Consider the following 19,272-nt stretch of genomic DNA (forward strand, 5'->3'; position numbering starts at 1 on the left):
ACGATAAGAGACCAAATCTGTCTACAACATATTGCCGAAACATATACTGAGAAACATTGTTGCTAGATCCATACCAGACTACAGACTCATTAGAGCGACGTCTCTCTGAGAAAATATTGCAGCAACATATTGGTCTCATGTGAGGAGTTCATTTAATTATTGCGGCAATATGTTGCAGAAACCAGAACTCAGTAAGTTTGCTACCAAACCTATGCCAATAGATATACATACTTATGTATTATGGGAAATCTGTAGGCTATTCGTTGACTTTACTTAAATATAAAACACATGTGACCACATTTTTCACCTGACTAAACACGGGCAACCACTTGAGTCAGCATATTTTAGCAGAGAATGAAATAAAACTGAATTAAATAAGGCAAATACTAAAATTTTTTGAGGTAGCTGGATTCTTAGAATTACACTGAATCCATGAGGGTGGCAAAATAGATATTTCAGCTGGCTGGTATAACAAGCTGAATGGGTAAACAGGTCGTATACTACATTTTCAGTTACGATTTTTTTTTTAATTTTTTCTAATTCAGCTGGTAAAATCATAAGCTGAATAGGCTTTCAAGATATTCTTTTGCATTAAAAATCATTAATAATTAAATGGCTGCAAGCGCAACTCTGGCAATGATATTCCATAAGTTTTAGCTGAATAGAAAAATAAGTAACTGTATTCCACTTCAGAAGCTCAGAAATATTCCTAGTAAGTGACAAATTGATAAAAATAATAAAATTGTAATGAAATCAGCTAATAAAGTATGGCGCTGAGTGTGATTTGAGGTAATTCAGTAGCATTTCATTTTTACTAGGCAAAAACTTGTTTTGCCTGATAGTAAATTTAGCTGTTAAGCCCCCAAGCCTAAATATATTAACTAACTTTTTAGCTGAATTGTTTCAATTGCGAAACCTAACAAATGTAGAATGATGAAAAAATACAAAAAAAAAAACAGAAAAAAGTATCTAAGAATTCTCGAAGCAAAGGCTTAAATTTTTCAAAAAATTAGTTCAGCTAGTAAAATAATGCGCTGCATAGCTAGCGCAGTGTTTCAGCAGTTCGGAATAGCTGAATGGCTGACATTTTTGGCAAAGCTAAAATATTGCCTAGCTTTCCAGCTGAGCTGAATATGAATTGCAGGTACTTCAGCAGCCATCTGTAGCTAAAAGCTTTTCTAAAAAATATATTTGGCTGATCTAAATTTGGCTGGTAGGCAAAAAAAAGGAATATTCGAATTACATAGCTGAATTGCTTCAAAAGCACGTAAATTGATAAGTGAAGACTAGTGAAAAAGTAAATCTTTTAAGAAAAATATATGACTAATCTTCCTGAAAATGAATTCAGCTATAAAACTGGGAAGTTGAATAGCGTTAGCAGTAATTTAGCAGCTATTAGAGGTGAAGTTTTTGGCTACTTGAAGGCATAAATTTTATTCAGCTAATAAATTTTCACGCTGAATAGCGTTCGCAGTAATTCAGCAGCTATTATAGAAGAAGTTTTTGGCTATTAGAAGGTATACATTTTATTCAGCTAATAAATTTTCGCGCCGAATTGCGTTCGCAGTAATTCAGCCGCTATTATATAACACATTGGTGGCTACTTCAAGGTATACATTTTATTCAGCTAAAAATTTTCGCGCTGAATAACATCAGAAGCGCAGAAAATAACTTAAGAGAAGAATATAATCATACATATATTTAATATGCCTCAGAAAAGAAGTGAACCGCCATATTAGAATGAATTACTTGTTTTGTTGTAGCAGCATAAATATTCACCATACATGTACGGGAAATGCAGCTGGAGTGTGAAAAGTTCTTGGCCGGTTATAAATCCGGTTCATTCCGGTAACGTAAAAATCCGACCGTTGTGGGAAACTACTTTTGTCACCTGCGGCGCTTAAGAAATGGAATATTTAAATTCACTCGCTCGAATATACAAATAAAATATACAAAATAGTTAAAATATTAATCGCCAATTCAAAATTTGAAACTAAAATTAAATATTAAAAAAAATTAAATTGTTTAAAAAATTAAAAAAAAACACACATACAGTTATCTTTTTAGCAGAAGATCATTGTCATTTTATTTCAAATACAAACCAAAACTAGCGTTTATGAAAATATATTTCATTTAAGAGATTTTCAATCTTGTGATTCATTTCTTTTTTGTTTGGTTTAAAAAAAGAAATGTTTAACAAACAAAAATAATAATTAAAATTAAAATATATTACAATATTAATATTAATAATAGTTATTATATTTTTAAATACAATGATAAAAATGTAGAATTATAAATATATATTATATTAAAATAAAAATAAAAAAATATGCAATCATAGCATGAAAAACATTTTTTAACGTATAACGGCGCTTAAAACAAATATAAAAATTAAAGAAAAATAAATACAAAGATTCAAAACAAAAAATAGAAAATTCTTCATTGCAGTAAAAGTTAAACAACTAATTTATGGGGTTTTGTTGTAATTTCTTGTACTTATACTAAATGAACAAGGCGATAAAGTGAGAAACATAAGATGGAAATTCGCTTAACATTAAAAAAAGTGCAAGTGGGGAATTGCATGGGCGAGTTTAAAAATAAATTATTACGCTTTTGTAGATACTTATTAAAAATAGCTACCACGCATTGGCAATTGAACATTTTTTATGAAAAAAAAACAAAAAATGAACTGCCAGCGTTTTTTGTTTTTGTTGTTTGTTTTTTGTTCAGTTTTAAAATTAATATTAGTAAATGTTTATTTTTCTAGTTTTAGGAGCTTCAGATGTCGTTGCTTTATGTTTTGCCTTTTTACATTTATTTAATTGTGTTTGATTTTTTCTTGTTAGCTTTCTACGCAGTTTTGAATTTATTAATTGTTAAGCGTTTATTGTTTGTATTGCCTTTTTAATGTTTTGTTTTATTTATTTTTATTTATATTTTAAGTGCAATCATACGGCTGTCTATTTAGTCGCCATTCACTGCTTAGATTCTACTTTTAATGAGCTGCTTGGCGCCTACCGGTGTTTGCAAAATTTATGCTTTAACTGAATTTGAACTAATTTTGCTTTTGTTTGTTGATTTTAATACACACTCATAGTTAGATGAAATTGTTTATATGTAATAAGTACAGTTACACTTAAATATAAAATAATTATTTTACAATATTACTCACTTAAGTTGTAAATCTAATGTTGTTTGTTTTTGTTTTCATTAAAATAGTTTTTTTTCCATTTCAATACAGTTTTAAAAACCATATAAAAACAACTCTTCGAGAGCTTCTAAAAAAAAGTGAAATGTGTTAGAGCAGTTTTTCTCTGCCATTGGTTATTTCTAGCGTCAAAGCGCTGGGCAGCGATGTTCAGATAAAAAAGAAAAATAAAAAAACTGCTGTAGGCGCAAAAGTAAAATTTCACCAAAACTATATTTACTTAGTAAATATATTTTATTACATAATATGTCTTTTTACTAAATACTTTCGCCTATTTAACACACCTGTTTTTTGTAATATTGCTAAAGCAAACCCAACATTTTGGTTTTAAGCATGTATTTTAAGCGCTTTGATCGGCGGAAAAAAAATTTATATATCGTAGATTTCCATGAAAATGTGTGTGTGATAGTTTCGCAGAAGTGCGTTTCTTCATTTTCGAATTTCACGTTTATGCTTTGATCGCGTGCTTTTGCGTATCTCATTTCACCTGGCTTTCTCGGGCTTGCATACAAAGCTTCCACAAGCGCGCAACTTTTAAGCCAAATCATATGCACTAAAATGAAAGCTTTCATGCTTTCATGCAATACAAAGCTTTTATTGGGCTTTTAAAAATAAGAAGCTCAAATGTCATTGAATATTCCTTGTAGCTTTCACAAATGAAAAGCTTGAATGCTGTAAAATTTTCCATAAGCTTTCACTACATGCATTTTTCATGCTTTCTAGGCGCCAATCAGCTTTTAAGAGTATTTTCTCTTGTTTGCGTGATTTTATTACTGATGCTACGCCATCTCGCTCATGAAAAGTGTCAAAGTATAAGGTTGCCCAATACAAAATTTCGCTCTTCTGATTTTGTCTAACTTTTCAAAAGTACTTTGATGCCTTCTGTGCAAAACATTGGTGCTTTGTTCGCCTCCTTGGTTGCTAGAAATCTAAGCAGATAATAGAAAAGCTTTAGCGCTTCTTTTCTTACGGAGGAGGCGTATTCGTTTTTCGCTTTCCCCGTTTACTTTTTTATTCCTATATTCCTTGATCTCTATCAGAAGCATTAGTTTTCGGTAAATGTCTAAAATTTTCATTAAAAAATTCGCTTCCGAAGTGTTTTGTTACAGCCAGTTGTAGTATTCAGCGCATGAGCTTGAAAAGTTCAGTGCAGTTGGCTTTCATCTTTAGAATTTCTAACTTTTTACTAAGCTTTTTCGGCTAGCTCACTGTAATCAAAGGCATCAGTTTTCCCATACGCATTCGTTCGTTTCCAATAGCACCGCTTTTCACTTTGCAGTTAGCCATAATTTGCCTTTCGTCAAGTTTAATTTTGAGGTGCTTTGCGTTTTACGACTTTTTAAGGCTTAATTTTTAATGCCGCTGACCAGCCATTCGCATAGATTTTCGCAATCCAAAATCATAAAAGCTCTTTAAATTTCCGCGCATGAAAGCTCAAAATTAGCAGTGCTCACAATACGCTGGCTACTTACGCACGCACACACACACACACACACTCACAAACACTAGCAGATTGGCCGTTTCAAATGAAGTATTTGTTGATGTTCTCGCTAAACTGATTTTAATGCGACACAATTTTTTTCATACAATACATAAAAATACAGTTTTGAAAAATTCGTTGATTTTGTTTTTGATGTTGTAGTAAATATGCACACATTTGCTTAATATTCTTTACCCACAGTATATGGAAGTGAATTTTTATTGTTTTCTAATTGATTAGTTTTCTGCTTACCACCACTGGCCTTTGGCTATTTGACCCACTACTTACTAGGCATGAGCATGAGTGACTTACTATTTGTTGCTACCATTTTTAAGCTACTACTTTTTGCAGGGCATGCCTTGCTAGGCATTTGCATTGCATGGGAACATAAGATAATACACACACATATAAATATATAATACATAAAAAAGTTTAAAATATTTTTTATTTTTTTATTATTTTTCTCCTACTCAATTTTTATAAATTTATTTATCTCATTTGTGGATTCACATAAAATCGTTTTACAATTTCTTGGTTAGCATGTCAGTTATCCTGTCATTATTACCTGTCTTGATTTTGTGAAATTTTCAGTTTCAGTGTTGTTTTTGTATGCATATCCTTGCACATCAATTTACCACTTGCTCTCTGCTTGTTGTTGCCCTGCCAACAGTGAACGCTATTTTTGCACTATTTGTGTTTTTGGTTTTTGTTTTTTGTTTTGTAATTCTCACCGTAGTTGTTGCCACTGCACTTTGCCGAAATGTGAAATTTTGGTTACTGTAGTTGCGTTTGTATTATCTGCTATTTTTATTGCGCGCGCGCATAAAACCCAAAATACGCCATTTTCTACAAATATACTTTAATTTATTTCTGATATGGTTGTTTTGCCTTTATTGCTGATATTTTTCCTTTACATTACCGAGCTAACTTTACTTATCCTTCTTTCACTTACAAATTCCGCTACTGCAGTTTTTCATTTTCAAAGGTCGTGAAACGTCTTTGTTGTTGCGTTTTCTTTGCGTTATTGCGCGATCTTCGTATTTGAGATTGTGCGCTTCGTTGTGTTCTTTTTTTAATTTGAAGCTGTACTAAAGTGAAAAAATTAAGGAAATTCAAAAAAAGAAAAAAATATAAAAAATTTTTACAAAAAATTTCCACAAAAAAAAAATATTATGAGTGAATTAAAAAAATTAAAAAAAAATCTCAAGGTCCCCTTCTAAGGTTGAAGCTGTTCTGAATTTGTTCGCATTATGGAAGTTAAAAAGAAAAAAATTGAAAAAAAGAATTTATGAGTGTATTGAAATAACAAAACAAAAATCACGAGGCTCCCTACTAAGGTTCAACCTGTTCTGACTTTGTTCACAGTTAAGAAAATAAAAAAAAAAAAATTAAAATTAAAAAAAAAAAAAATAAAAAATTAAAAAAAAAACTAAAAAAAGTAAAATGAATGAGTGAACTAAAAAAAATAGTCACGAGGCCGCCTTCCAAAGTTTTGAAATTTAAACAAAATTCTTTTTGAATACATCCTTATCAGCCTCATAAGATCAGCGCCTGAGTATAGGCACCTACTTGCTGCGGCACTAGTTTCCATTCGTACTGTACTCTAGTAATTTTACCAGGCATGCAGAACTGTAGCAATGCAGCAAGCAAAAAAGAAAATGTGAGAGTGCCTTTGAAAGCTTCATTTATTTGAAATAAATATTTCGTTATTAACAGCATACAAAATTTCGACTGCGTGAATAACAAAAATTGAAGGAGCTAACAGTGCAAATGTGACCTGTGGACTACTTTAAAATCTCAGCACATTCACCTGTGGGCAGGCTTAACTTTTGCATAACTTGACTGAAGTTAGAGAGAAGTTTGATGAAGTCAGAAAAATAATTAGTTCGTTTTTTTACTTCGCTGCAAAACTTTTGCATACCCTAAACTCTTAATGGTGAAAAAATTACCTCGTAACTACGTACGATATTACGATTGAAGTTTCATCTCAAATATTTGAATTCCAAAGACCACTTGGATACCACTTTTTCTTATTTTCTTCGTTTCTAAAATAAGCGGCTTTGTGCTATCCATACCAAATTCCGTCGCTGTGACTCTAAATTGACCGCGTAAGCGGTTATCGCACCAATCTAGAAGATAATACTCTAAATTGAGGTAGCACAGAGTCAACGTGGGTAGCGGTTGTGTGGATTTTTTTCTTATATCACTAACACAATCTCAGTTGTACTTCGCAGACTCATATATTTACTTTCAATTTCGCGACCATTGGTTTATGCACGAAGTGTGAGAGAGTCGAGTGAGAAATAGTTGCGTTGCAATTTCAGCCGAAGCCCATGCGGATAGGCTTCGTTTTTTGCACATTCAGCAGCCACAACTAAGCATTGGCAGAAAATCCCAATTAGACTCTTTGGAAGCGTTTTTGTAAAAAACTTTTGTATATTGGAATCCAGATGCGTTGCATATTGCTTTTATCGATGAAAATTTTTCTCGAAAACTTATACAATTATAAATTATGTACCAATTATTTCTATATTAGCCCAATTCCAAAGATTTTGTTTGATTTTAATTAAAAATCTTGAAGATCGCTTTTCTCAAAACTGAATGAATGGAATTCGTGATTTGAAAATCAGAAATAGCTTGAGACTCGAAAATTTCGCAAAAGTCATATATTGATTTATTAAATTGCCATTAAGGGTTGATCCACATCATAGAGATGGTCGCTGTTCGCTTATTTATTATTTATATACTAAGCAGCAATGAGGGCATTCATTAAAGAGATTAAGATTCGGTTCAATTCAGTTCTAGTCACGATCAGTCGCAAAGAAATTTTGGTTTGGCCAAGCATGAATTGGCTCATATACGGTATGAATATTTATCATCAATTTCTAGAGTTCCCAGTTGGAGCATAGGACCATAGTACAATGTGAACATAAAAACATTTTACCACAGCGAGCACGAATTGAGATCACTACTATGCAGTGAAGTGGCTCTAATATTTCAGGAAAACGTATATTCGCTGCTTGACTCGGAATAATATGAGCCCTCTTGCTCTCAAAATTTCAAGTTTCCTAATATGTACAGTGAAAACTTCAAACAGAAAGATATGTATGTAGTTGTGATCTTTCAAAGATTAATATTACAGGCAGAATGATATTCCACAAAAAAAGTTTTCAGAATTTTTCGCTCTTTTCATGAACTGGGAAATTTAAAAATTTCTTTTGTTTAAAATGAAAAGCTTTTATCTGCCTGAGCAAAAATTTTCAAAAATTTCTTTTGCTTAAAATGAAAAGCCTTTATCTGCCTAAGCAAAAATTTCTTTTGTTTAATATGTATAGCTTTTATCTGCCTGTGTACACATTTATATAGATGTCACTCAAAAATTGAGTTTGCTGTCAAATCGGCAAATTGCAATTTCAGCAGAAGCTCCTACGGATAGACTACTTTTTTCACATTTTGCCACAGCTAAGCATTGGAAGCAAATAACACGCCTAGGTGAGTATTTACGACTTTTAGTGTTTTTTCTATTGTTTTTTATTTTTTTTTTGTGTTTTTTATACGATAAACGTATTTCTTTCTCTGCCCATTCATCGTTCTGTAGCACTCTCAAGCAGACACTAAATACTGAATTTAAGTATGAAATTGGAAAAAAATTTAGAATATATCTGTGTTTGCCTTTTGGCGAAATAACTTACATAGCTTCAAAAGATTTTGCTTCAAGGTCTATAAATTCTGATCTATCATAGAAAAGTTTAATATTTTATTAAACTTCTATTAAGTTGGTTGCTCAAGCTGCGGTTACAAATGAGTAATGGATTAAATATTTCAATTAGCAATTTGGTGTCTGACAGAAAAAAGCGCTAACTCGACTTGAGTTGTTTTATCAAAAGCACGCAGACATGTACCTATATATAATACATCATATATATTAGGGTGGGCAAACTTTTTTCGACATCGTTACTAGCAGATTCGGATTCTAAATAAGTTACTAGCGCATTGCTCTATAGGCAATTTCGAGCGCCCCAGATTTTAAAAGAAGCTTTCTTTAATTAATACGAAGTTAATATGTAGATTAATATGGACCAATGTGTTATGAATGCTACTTTGGGTATTTTTTGGTACGAAGAATTTATTTTTGTTATCGATTTTTTTATTTAAAGAACCCTTTGATGGCGCTGCAAAGCAAATTAAAAGCAATTTTTGATGTTATAATTGGAAATGTGCGTGTATGTAATTCTTTTATGCAAAGAAAAAAAAAACTTACAATAAAAGAAAATTTTTTTTCTATTTTAATTTTTTTATTTATAACAACTGCAATGAAGATAGAAAGTGGAAAATATATAGCTGCTGTTGAAAATAAAATTAATCTGAAACCAAAATAATTGTGAATACGGCAATGAGGAAAATACACCTACTGTTGAAAATAAAGTGATCAAAATAATTGTAAATATTTTGTTAAAAAACAATTAATTTAAAAAATTTATTTCACACTTTTTTCTAATATTTATTTTTTTTATTTTTAACAACTGATTGAAGATAGAAAGTGGAAAAAATACACCTGCTATCGAAAATAAAATGAATCTAAAACCATAATAATTGTGAATATTTTGTTAAAAAAAGAGTTTACAATTTTTTTTCTAGTATTATTGTAATTTTTTTTTAACAACATACTCGTATTTGCGATTATTTTGGTTTTACATTCATTTTATTTTCAACAGCAAATGTATTATTTCCATTTTCTATCTTCAATGCCTTAACTCTCTCTCAATTTTCGAACAGCAAATATCGATCACACCCGAATGTACTGGCCTCTACTCTCGTGTCGCCATTGCGTATCTTTGAAAAGGAAAACACCTATCCAGCTCATCTTAGAGCTATCTATAAAATATTAAATTTGTTTACTAGAACGAATATTTCACAGGAAATGTGCCTTTAATGCTTAAATCAACGTCACTTTTTAAATGAATTCAAATATTTGTAAACAGTCCTCTATAATTTTTAAGTATAGATGGAATACTAAATAAAGTTTAAATTAAAAAAAAAAATTAACAAAAAAGACAGAAACAAATTAAAAAAAATCTCGTGCTAATTAAAGATAGCTTCTTTTGAAATTTTGGACACTCGAAATTCACTCTAGAGCTATGCGCTAGTGTACTTTTTTTTTCTCAGATTTTAATGCAGAATTCGGAACTACTAGAAAATGTGACAAGTAGATATATATATATATTTTTTTGATTTGGTATTCCTCGTGACACTAGCTTGCAGCAATGCTTAACTGTCTCCTTCTTTTGTAGATCACCACTAAATTTCGCCTTTCCACTGCCCCTTTATAATTAGCGGCCTCGTGGAGACCTTAAATATTGACCTCAGTACTGAAATATTGTAATGAAATATATTTTTTAGCAAATTTCCATATTTAACAGAATTTTATAAGCACACAAGTTTCTGGAGTTTTGTAATTGTATTGCGCCACAAAAATAAAAATTGACTCAAATACCGCGTATTTCAATTCGGATGTGTTTCAATTCACAAATAGTAATCGCGAGATAACGCTTGTCGTGTCTCACTCTACCGAGTCTGTTGTCTATACCCTTTTCACTGCAGTCTCTTTAGCATTTGCTGTGTTTTCTCTGTTCTCGTGCGCTTTACTATTTCTTTGCTGACCTTTTTCCCTGCAAAATTTAACCACCTTTGCGATTTGCTTTGCTTTTCTGCTAACTTAAGCCCTCTTTCTGCTCTTTCACTGCTTCGCTCTTTAAGCGTTTCTTGCCTTTTCATGGCGTCTGGCGCGCTATTTCTAAAATCCCTTTCATTCTTTTGGTTTTTTTGTTGTTGTTATGTTTTTCGATACATACATAAAAATGGTAGTTTTGTTTGTTTGCGTTTTTCTTTCTTTGAATACATATACATATACACGTATATATATATATATATATATATAAATAAAATTATATATAGCAATTATAGTACTCATAATGTTAATAATTAATTTAATGATTTCTTTTATTAATAATAATAATAATTAATTAATTATAATAGCTTTATCATATTCCATACAATTACAATTATTTCAAATATTTCTGTTTTTTGTTTCTTGTTTTTGCTGCATTAAATTACTTTTAAATAATTTCAATAAATTTATTTTATTACCTTTAAATTTTTTAGCGCTTATTTACTCTTACTCAATTTCATTTGCTTTTTTTTTGTTTTTATTTTTAATAATTATTTATTAGTAATAGTATATACATATACATATATATATTTATATATACCTGTAAATATATTATATACATACATACATATTATATATATACAATATATATATATATATATACATATATTGTTTAAAAAAGTATTAGAACAAAAATAATGTCTTTTATTTGTTTTGTAGATTTCAGCTTGTGCAACAGTGTTCACACGCACACTGCTTTTGCGTTACGTTAAGTTAAAGTATTCCACATTTTGCCATCGTCTGTTTGCTACAACAATCGTTTGACGCGTCATTTACTACTTCGCTAATGGCCGGCCATGCGACGCGTGTGCTTTCTTTCATTCGTCTTCTTCTTCTTCTGATTCTTCTTCTCCTACTTCTTCTTCTACTTCCTCTTCTACTTTTACTTCTACTTCTTTTACTTATTCCTCAGCTACGGCTTCTCTCAGCTCCTCTCAGCTTAATAAAGCTTTTTATTTAGCTTTACTTTATATTATTTTATTTTAATTTAAATTATTTTATTTTTTGTTTTTGTTTATATTTTTTTTATACTTTTCAACTACTACTAACTGAATTTTTAAATTCAATTCAAATTGCACACAATTCTGCTAAACTAATACACAGTAGTTGTTTTTTTAACTCGCTTTATTTTACTCTACAAATATATTGTTGTCTCTTTCGTGCTAAACACGCACTTCCCCTGCCTCTGTCTCTGTCTATGTCTATGTCTGCTTTCACTTTCTCTGCCTCTATCTGAGCTTATGAGCTGTTCGCTTGTTTGTATGCGCTTTCAGCCCTTTCGCCTGGATATGAAGCCAACTACATACATACATACATGAGAGCGAGAGAGAGTTAATAGTTAGATGGAGAAAAAAAATATTTTTAAGCAAATTGGCATTTTCACGTACTTTTCTGCAGCCTTTGCTTGTTAATAATTTTTTATTTATTTATTTACTTTTTTTGGGGATTTTTTACTAACTTTTTTGTTTGCCATTTTTGCTTTATTTTTCTTATAAAATATGCTGGCTTCATTTTGTTGGCTCTTGTTCTTCAATATTTTCTTTTGTGGCGTTGCAAATTTTTCATTTGCAATTCTATAATTTTCCGCTAACTTCTGCTGCTATTGTTATCCTTTTTCGTGTTTTGTTTTTGTTTTCTTCTTCAACTAATATGTACTTCTTTTTTCTGGCTCTTTTGCTTAATATTGTCAAATTAAATATATATTTCACCTAACGAAATTCAATGCTACTTTCATTTCTTGTTTGTTTGTTTTTTTTGTTTCTTTAGCATTTATTTTCGAAAAATTTTTTTCTCTATTTTTTGTTCTTTAATTTTGTTTTTTTTTTGTTTTAAATTTAATTTTATAAGTATAGTTATATTTAAAACTAATGTCCACTCAATTTCAATTTACAAATTCAACAGGCGAATGATTTTGGGCGAAGTAGTTATTAATATAATAATAATATACATATGTATGTATGTAATAAGAGTAGTACAATGAAAGAACCGATGCGATGTAATGAAATGAAATGGGAAATTATAATTATAAAAATTAAGAACTAATTTAAATACAATTTTAAGTGTAACCACCACTCTCAACAGCCAGCGTATATTTACATACAATATGTGTATCTGTATGCGTGTGGGTATACTTTTTGCATGAATTGCTTCCTTCAAGGCGGCTCTTAGGTTTTTAAAATAAAGCAATCAAATTTTTTCAAAAACATAGTTTTTGGTTTTTTTTGCTTTTTGTTTTTTTTTGCCATTTTTCGCCTTCTTCTACCGCATTCTCTGCATCAAAACAATATTATATTATACAAATATGTATGTACGTATGTATGTCTACACATTTCGCTCCAGTCAAAAAATGTCGTCAAGTGCGCATCAATGCGTGTTGGGTGTGTGAAAAATTCGTTAACAGAACCAAAAACATTAATGAGCGAAAAATAGGAAATAATTATATAATATTTTTAAATGTAGCTAAGTAATATACATAAGTATAGTTCGTAATAATAGTAATTAAAGTAAATTTTTTATTTTAATAATAATTGTCTCATTTCAATACCAACGAATTATACTAAAAAAAGTGCCTTTGTTGTTGTTGTTGTTATTATTCTGGTTGCTGTTGTTTGTTATCCAAACGAAAAATTGTTTTCTTAACGCTCTTCGCGCTGCTCGCTTTCACTTGTTCTACGCTGCTTTCGTCTGCGGCGCACCGCTTCATTGCGTTTACGTAACTTTCCTAGTTTGCCTTCTTCGCTTTTTCTTCTTACACTCGTACTTCTGCTTTGCGGCTTGCAGCGCTGTTTGTCTTTGCCATTCTAGTTTCTAATCGTTTTGTTTTTGTTTTCATTGTTGTTATTTGCATTTGTGTTTTGTTTTAATTTTTTTATTATTTTTTTGTTGCTTTTCAATGTTGTCTCTATTTATTTATATATGGTTGTGTTGTGTTATTGTTGTTGTTGGGTTTTTAAGCTTAAAGGATTTGTATTAAATCTCAATTATATACATCCTGTTTAACTTCCGCTTCATTCTCTTTCTCGATCATGCCCTCGTTGGTGGCATTATTCCAGGCGCCATTCATGCTCTTCGACGACGAGAAGCAGAGTTTCATGATGAAGGGGAATTTGGTACCTGGAATGAGAGAAGGGAAGAGTAGATTATTTTCATATTACTAAATTTATGAAAATAAAATTTATTTATTTATTTCTGCCATGAGAAACCTCTTGCTAAAAAATATCTGCCGTTCGGATTCGGCTTAAAACTTTAGGTCTCTCCATTTGTGGAACAGCAACAGAACGCACGCCACAAATAGGAGGTGGAGCTCGGCCAAACACCCAAGAAGAGCGTAAGCGCCAGTTAAATGTAGCGCATTGAAATATATTGATTTTAAGTAGTAATAGGGCGAACCCTTACAAATACAGATTATTTTGCAAAAACTCAGTTCTAATTACTTTCAGCAGCTTACGACATTGTCTCTTTCAAAGGGGTATCGGCATTTTACTACCTTCTGGTACTCTACTTTTCAGAATAGTCTAGAATTTTTCTTATTTTTCATGCTCTCCATTAAATGTTTTATCGCGATCCTCTAAACAGACATTTGCCTCATTAAAATTTCTGTGTTTGTATTTCGAAATGCGGCAAACCATAGATAAATCTTAGCACTGCAGAAACCTCACATATTTTCCAATACTTCACTGCCAGGCTTTTCAAAGTAATGTACTTATGAACTCAGAGTCAGAATCTTACGCAAAAACTTCTATTGGAAATACTTGTGTTAAAAAAACTTTCAAATATTCTTATAAATATTCAAAATTATAATTCGCCATATCACCACATCCAACGTTTTCCAAAGAACCCACAATGAACTATAAAGAGCGCAGTTTTTTGTATGACAGTCCTGCCAGAGCTCGCTGACGGCCGTACGCAAGTTTACTTTTCTCATGAATATTCGCAATTACTATACTATTCCCATCGCATTGCAGAGAAGATCTCTCCCTGAATCTAATCGATATTATTAATGAGTCCATATTAAACTCGTAATGGTTACCGAAAATGTTTGGATGCCTGTTTGCTTTCATCCGATGTCCAAATAACTTTTTGCCGCCCTGTATTCATATTGTACATATCTTTACTTAAAATACCACTTACAGACTCAAAGCGAACTCCCTGAGGGCAGAGTAACTTATTTGTTCGATGGAAAATTCTACAGTTCGAATTCTTATGAAATTCTACATGGTTTTTGTAGTATGTCTATTAATGACTCTCAAAATCGTACGTTAAATGCTGTTATTGAGTTATCTAAGGGTAGGTACACGAAGGTCCAGTATTCAAAACGGAAATGGACTAGTATCGCGGCAGTTTTTCGGAGCAAGTCGACCTCTTTGTCTTTAATGGTGTGGTGGTTGATCTTTAAAGACTTATTTAGGTGGCAAGAACTTGTCAAAATGTATTACAATACACAATATACATATATATCTCAGTGCAAATAGTTCAACTTCGTCTTTTAGTACAAAACATGCCCCAGCTCTTAGCGAATGGGCGACCTACGTAATGCGGTATATTTGGCTTTTAAATCCCTTATACCATAAGATCAGTAATAATGAGGTAGTATAGGAATACTCATAGAATTCGATTTATTCTTAAAATATTGGTTTACAGAGGTACGTAAATACTATATAACCCTTAGTCATGCACAAAAATAGAAGAAACTGTGAAAAATAGAAGTAGATACCTTTTTTATAGATACAGTCAGTATTCAGACTTTTTCCAGCCTTCTAACCACTTTTAAGCTAACTAGTCAATGAAAGTCACGCTTTAACTTGGGAGAAATTATATTCGAAACATTTTTTGCGTACGTCTTAACCTCACTAGGACTACGTATGAGTCTTTTCAAAAATATGTATTGAGACGAACCAAGCCGTGTAACTCTGATTTACTATGTGCTCTAAACTAAGTGTAAATTAGTGTTAGAATCCCTTCGAAATAGTCGTTTGAAAAATTCATGTAAAGACAGAGAGTTGGCATTATTAGTTAGTAGCATCTCTTGGAAGAACACACACCCAGTTTCAGCCAAATTTGTGTATTTTTGGTGTTTCGCATTCGTTTGAATCGAGGAAGTCGAGTGATTTTCCTTTTTCATCACGACAACGCACCAGCTCACGCCTCAGTAGTAGTGGCCGTAAAATTAATGAAAATAGGGTTTCAACTCGTTTCACATTCCCCTATTCTTCGAAATCGTGTCCCACAGACTACTAAATATTTGATCTGCAATTTGACAAAAAAAAAAAAAAAATGGTCTTGGACAAATCTTATTATTTGGAAGAGATCAACAAACTAGAACAGCGTTGGACGAAGTGTATAAACCTAAAAGGCGACTAGGTCGAAAAATATAAAAAGGTTTACCCCACACAATTAAGTAGTTTTTATTTTGGCACGGACTTTTCATACGACCCTCGTATACATACATATTATGGTAAGGCTAAAATTGTGAATGTTTCGTTAAAAGCACGACAGCTAATCAAACGAGGATCATAACTGGAGGTTTGGCTACGTTAGATGGTTATCCTAAAGGAGAAGATTTGATTTAGTCAGATGAAATGTAAAAAATTCAGAATCTTAACCGCGTGTAAGAAGAACAGCCCGGAGAAGCTAAGCTGATTCTACCTTGCCATCCTTGCTATCACAAAACGACATACCATACAGCTCGATTATGTTTCATCACAGGGAATTCGAACGGACAGTGTCCGGTTAAGGGAAGTTGCGGCTTTGTTAACCTTAGAAGCTTTATCAAACATAAAATTAATTTGTAGCCATATTTAGAAAAAACTTAACAACTGAGTAATTATAGGTATTTTCAATTATAGATAAATCGTGATTTTTTTTTATTTTTTTATTACTTTCTTTAACTTAAATAAAAAAATGATAACCATTAAAAACTCACCTTTACCCTCAATTGGCAGATGATTACACTTCATGATGGCCAACACGGCCTGTGAAATATTTGGGAACTCAATCAGGCCCGATGAGGAACGCTCCGTTTTGAGTGGGAATAATCGCACCGATGTGGCGGGCACTTCTTTGATATTGAAAATGCCTATGAGCTGGTCTTCGGTTAAGCCAGGCGGTGTGTTGAAAAAGTGCAGAATCTGTGAAGAAAGAACAAACACACAAATTTACATACACAAAGGGTACAATATGTGAAGTAAATAGAAATAGAAAATCAAATCATAGAAATAGAAAATCGAATTTCAGGAAAACAAATTTGTTTCACTTACCTTGCTCGGTGGTTGTATACGATTTTTGCTTGCCTGGGCTGGCGACAGGAAGCGATTATTCTTTGAGCCGGTATACTCCTTAAAACTGGGTGTATGATCGGGTAATAAAAATGGATTTATAACTTCGGACAGGAAATTCTGTTTGGAGAAGGCAATTTGGATTTTGCCACCATTGCCGACGGGAATGTTGTTCAAATGTTGGACACAGCGTTCGACGGCGACCGAATCGCCCATTTGTACCATAGCGGTGCCTTCTTTGGTTTTCAGAAATTTAATCTATCGAAAAGAGTGAGAGTGACAAAGTGATAAAACTGGTATTACAAAAAAAAAAGTGAATTCAAATGAAAAAAAATTAAATTAAATAGAAATTGAGGTGAATCGCGTTGGATGAGTTGTAATAATAAAGAAATTTGCATTACTTTTCGCATTTGTAATTAAAATTTTTATTTAGCATAGAGTCAAAGAAGAGTATTGTTTGTTCAGCACTTCATTTAGAAACTAAAAAAAAAAATTTAAACAAAAATTAATGTTTATTATTAAATTGTTGATCATAAAAGTCGCTCAGCATGTTGCCAAAAACATTCGCGAGTTGATTTTATTTTTCATATTAAAACGTTGATCGCAACACTCGCGTCAGCTTTCCAACATTTTTCAAATGTATCCAAAACAAAGTTGAATGTTTCTCAACATGCTGCAGAGGTCACATGTTGCTAGAGAAGCAAACATATGTTTTTTGTGGCTGGTTAGCAAACCATAATTGCCGGATTAGACAATCAAAAATAGGACATATCAGCAAACTAATTTTTGAAATAAATCTTTTGTTTTAAGTTCAGCTTATTTTGAATATTAAATACAAAAAGGAGAATGCTATGAAGCTGAAAAGATTTTTTAGTCCACTGTAGATGAAGAAGATTTCTCAGCATGTTGCCAATAGCATATGCTGCTGTACCCATAACTGAAAATGAGGCTCATGAGTTATAGAGGCTGCGGCTTCTAAGCTTCCCCTACTTGGTTGTGGGAAGATGGGCTTAGGAAAGAGTAGAGAAGGCCAGAGCTGCACTGGCACAACACAGTATGACAACAACCGGTAAGATTCTTCTTGCAAGTTAGGTTTAAATTGCTTAAACACTTTATTAACTTTAGAAAGAAGAAACTAAGCATGCCTGTATGAGAAGTCATCTGCAAATGCTTGAGTTACATCTATGCCTATGAAATAAGCGCAAAGAAGGTTATAATTATTAAGGAAATTTCAATAGAATAGATTGAAGCAACTAAGTAGAAATTTGCTTATTTATATGCTATAATAAAAAAATTAAAGTATTGAAACAAAAAAATTCGAGAAACAATTCTCCAAAAAACCCCTAACGACCGTCCAAATAATTTTTTTTACACTTTCACAAAAATAAAATGAGATTAAAGCAACTAAGTAGAAGTTGGCTTACTTATTTTTTTAGATATTTACATTCTTCAATTTGCCTGATAAGACCCCTCAAAAAAAAAAAATAATAATTAATAATAATAGCAAAAAAAAATAAACAAATGTAAACAACCCTGCCCTTTGATTATTTTCGTTTTCTCAGCAATTCGTCAAATAAAAATTTATCTATGCCGATAGCTCTAGCAGCTAGTGCTTAATTAAATATAATTTTAATTGTGATTAATTTAAATAAATGAAATGAGTAAATACAAAAAAAAAAAAAAATCAAAAATTGACTAATTGCGATTTGCTGTTTGTAAGCAAGCTGACGTTGCTAACCATTTGCTTCCAAATAAAAAGAAAATGCGTGAGACAGTTACCAAAAAATTTGTCAAAAATCCACGACATTTTGTAGCCATTTGCAACTTGCACTTTATTATATTAAAATTGAATGAGTTATAAAACTGCATACCAAAAATAATTCTAAAAATTCTGTTTAAAAGATTTGAAATTTTGGTACAAATTTCCGCAATTTTCATAATTTTTGCACAAAGTTTGCAAAAACCATGTATGCAGTTTTTATTGTTTAATAAATTAAACTTTTACAAAAAACCAATGAATAGTTAAAAAAGCAAAGGCGAAATAGTCAAAACTGATCTAAATGTTGCACACCTATTTTATTGTCTATGAGTATTATAAACTAGAGCTCTCGATTTTATTCGCACATTTTCGAGCAGACCGTGCAAATGAGCAGCGAGTACTCACACACCTGCTCGAGGCTTATTATATATATACATATATAATTGGCGCGTACACCCTTTTTGGGTGTTTGGCCGAGCTCCTCCTCCTATTTGTGGTGTGCGTCTGATGTTGTTCCACAAATGGAGGGACCTACAGTTTCAAGCCGCCTCCGAACGGCAGATATTTTTATGAGGAGCTTTGTCATGGCAGAAATACACTCGGAGGTTTGCCATTGCCTGCCGAGGGGCGACCGCTATTAGAAAAATGTTTATACTAATTTTGCTTTCACCGAGATACGAACCAACGTTCTCTCTGTGAATTCCGAATGGTAATCACGCACCAACCCATTCGGCTACGAGGCTTATTACTCAGAATTATTTAAACACAGTGTTAACGTCGTTGGAAAATTAAAAAAAAATTGTTTCTAAATAAAATTGAAAT

At 31.8% G+C, this 19,272-nt stretch overlaps 1 protein-coding gene across 9 annotated transcripts in view; it reads right to left on the minus strand.

Annotated features, from left to right (window-relative positions):
• Positions 1-9,361: 9,361 nt before the first annotated feature.
• The window catches only part of LOC128867610 (heterogeneous nuclear ribonucleoprotein L), a 277,829-nt gene continuing 267,918 nt past the window's right edge, over positions 9,362-19,272 (minus strand). For all 9 annotated transcript variants that reach the window (XM_054109012.1, XM_054109014.1, XM_054109013.1 and 6 more), the window contains 3 exons: positions 16,674-16,949; positions 16,340-16,544; positions 9,362-13,530 (listed from right to left, as the gene is read on the minus strand). In XM_054109012.1, the coding sequence (XP_053964987.1) occupies positions 13,394-13,530; positions 16,340-16,544; positions 16,674-16,949 (618 nt within the window). In that variant the 3' untranslated portion in view covers positions 9,362-13,393. The remainder of the gene's footprint in view (positions 13,531-16,339; positions 16,545-16,673; positions 16,950-19,272) is intronic.

The sequence above is a fragment of the Anastrepha ludens genome, chromosome 6 (genome assembly GCF_028408465.1).
Source record: "Anastrepha ludens isolate Willacy chromosome 6, idAnaLude1.1, whole genome shotgun sequence".
NCBI lineage: Eukaryota > Metazoa > Arthropoda > Insecta > Diptera > Tephritidae > Anastrepha > Anastrepha ludens.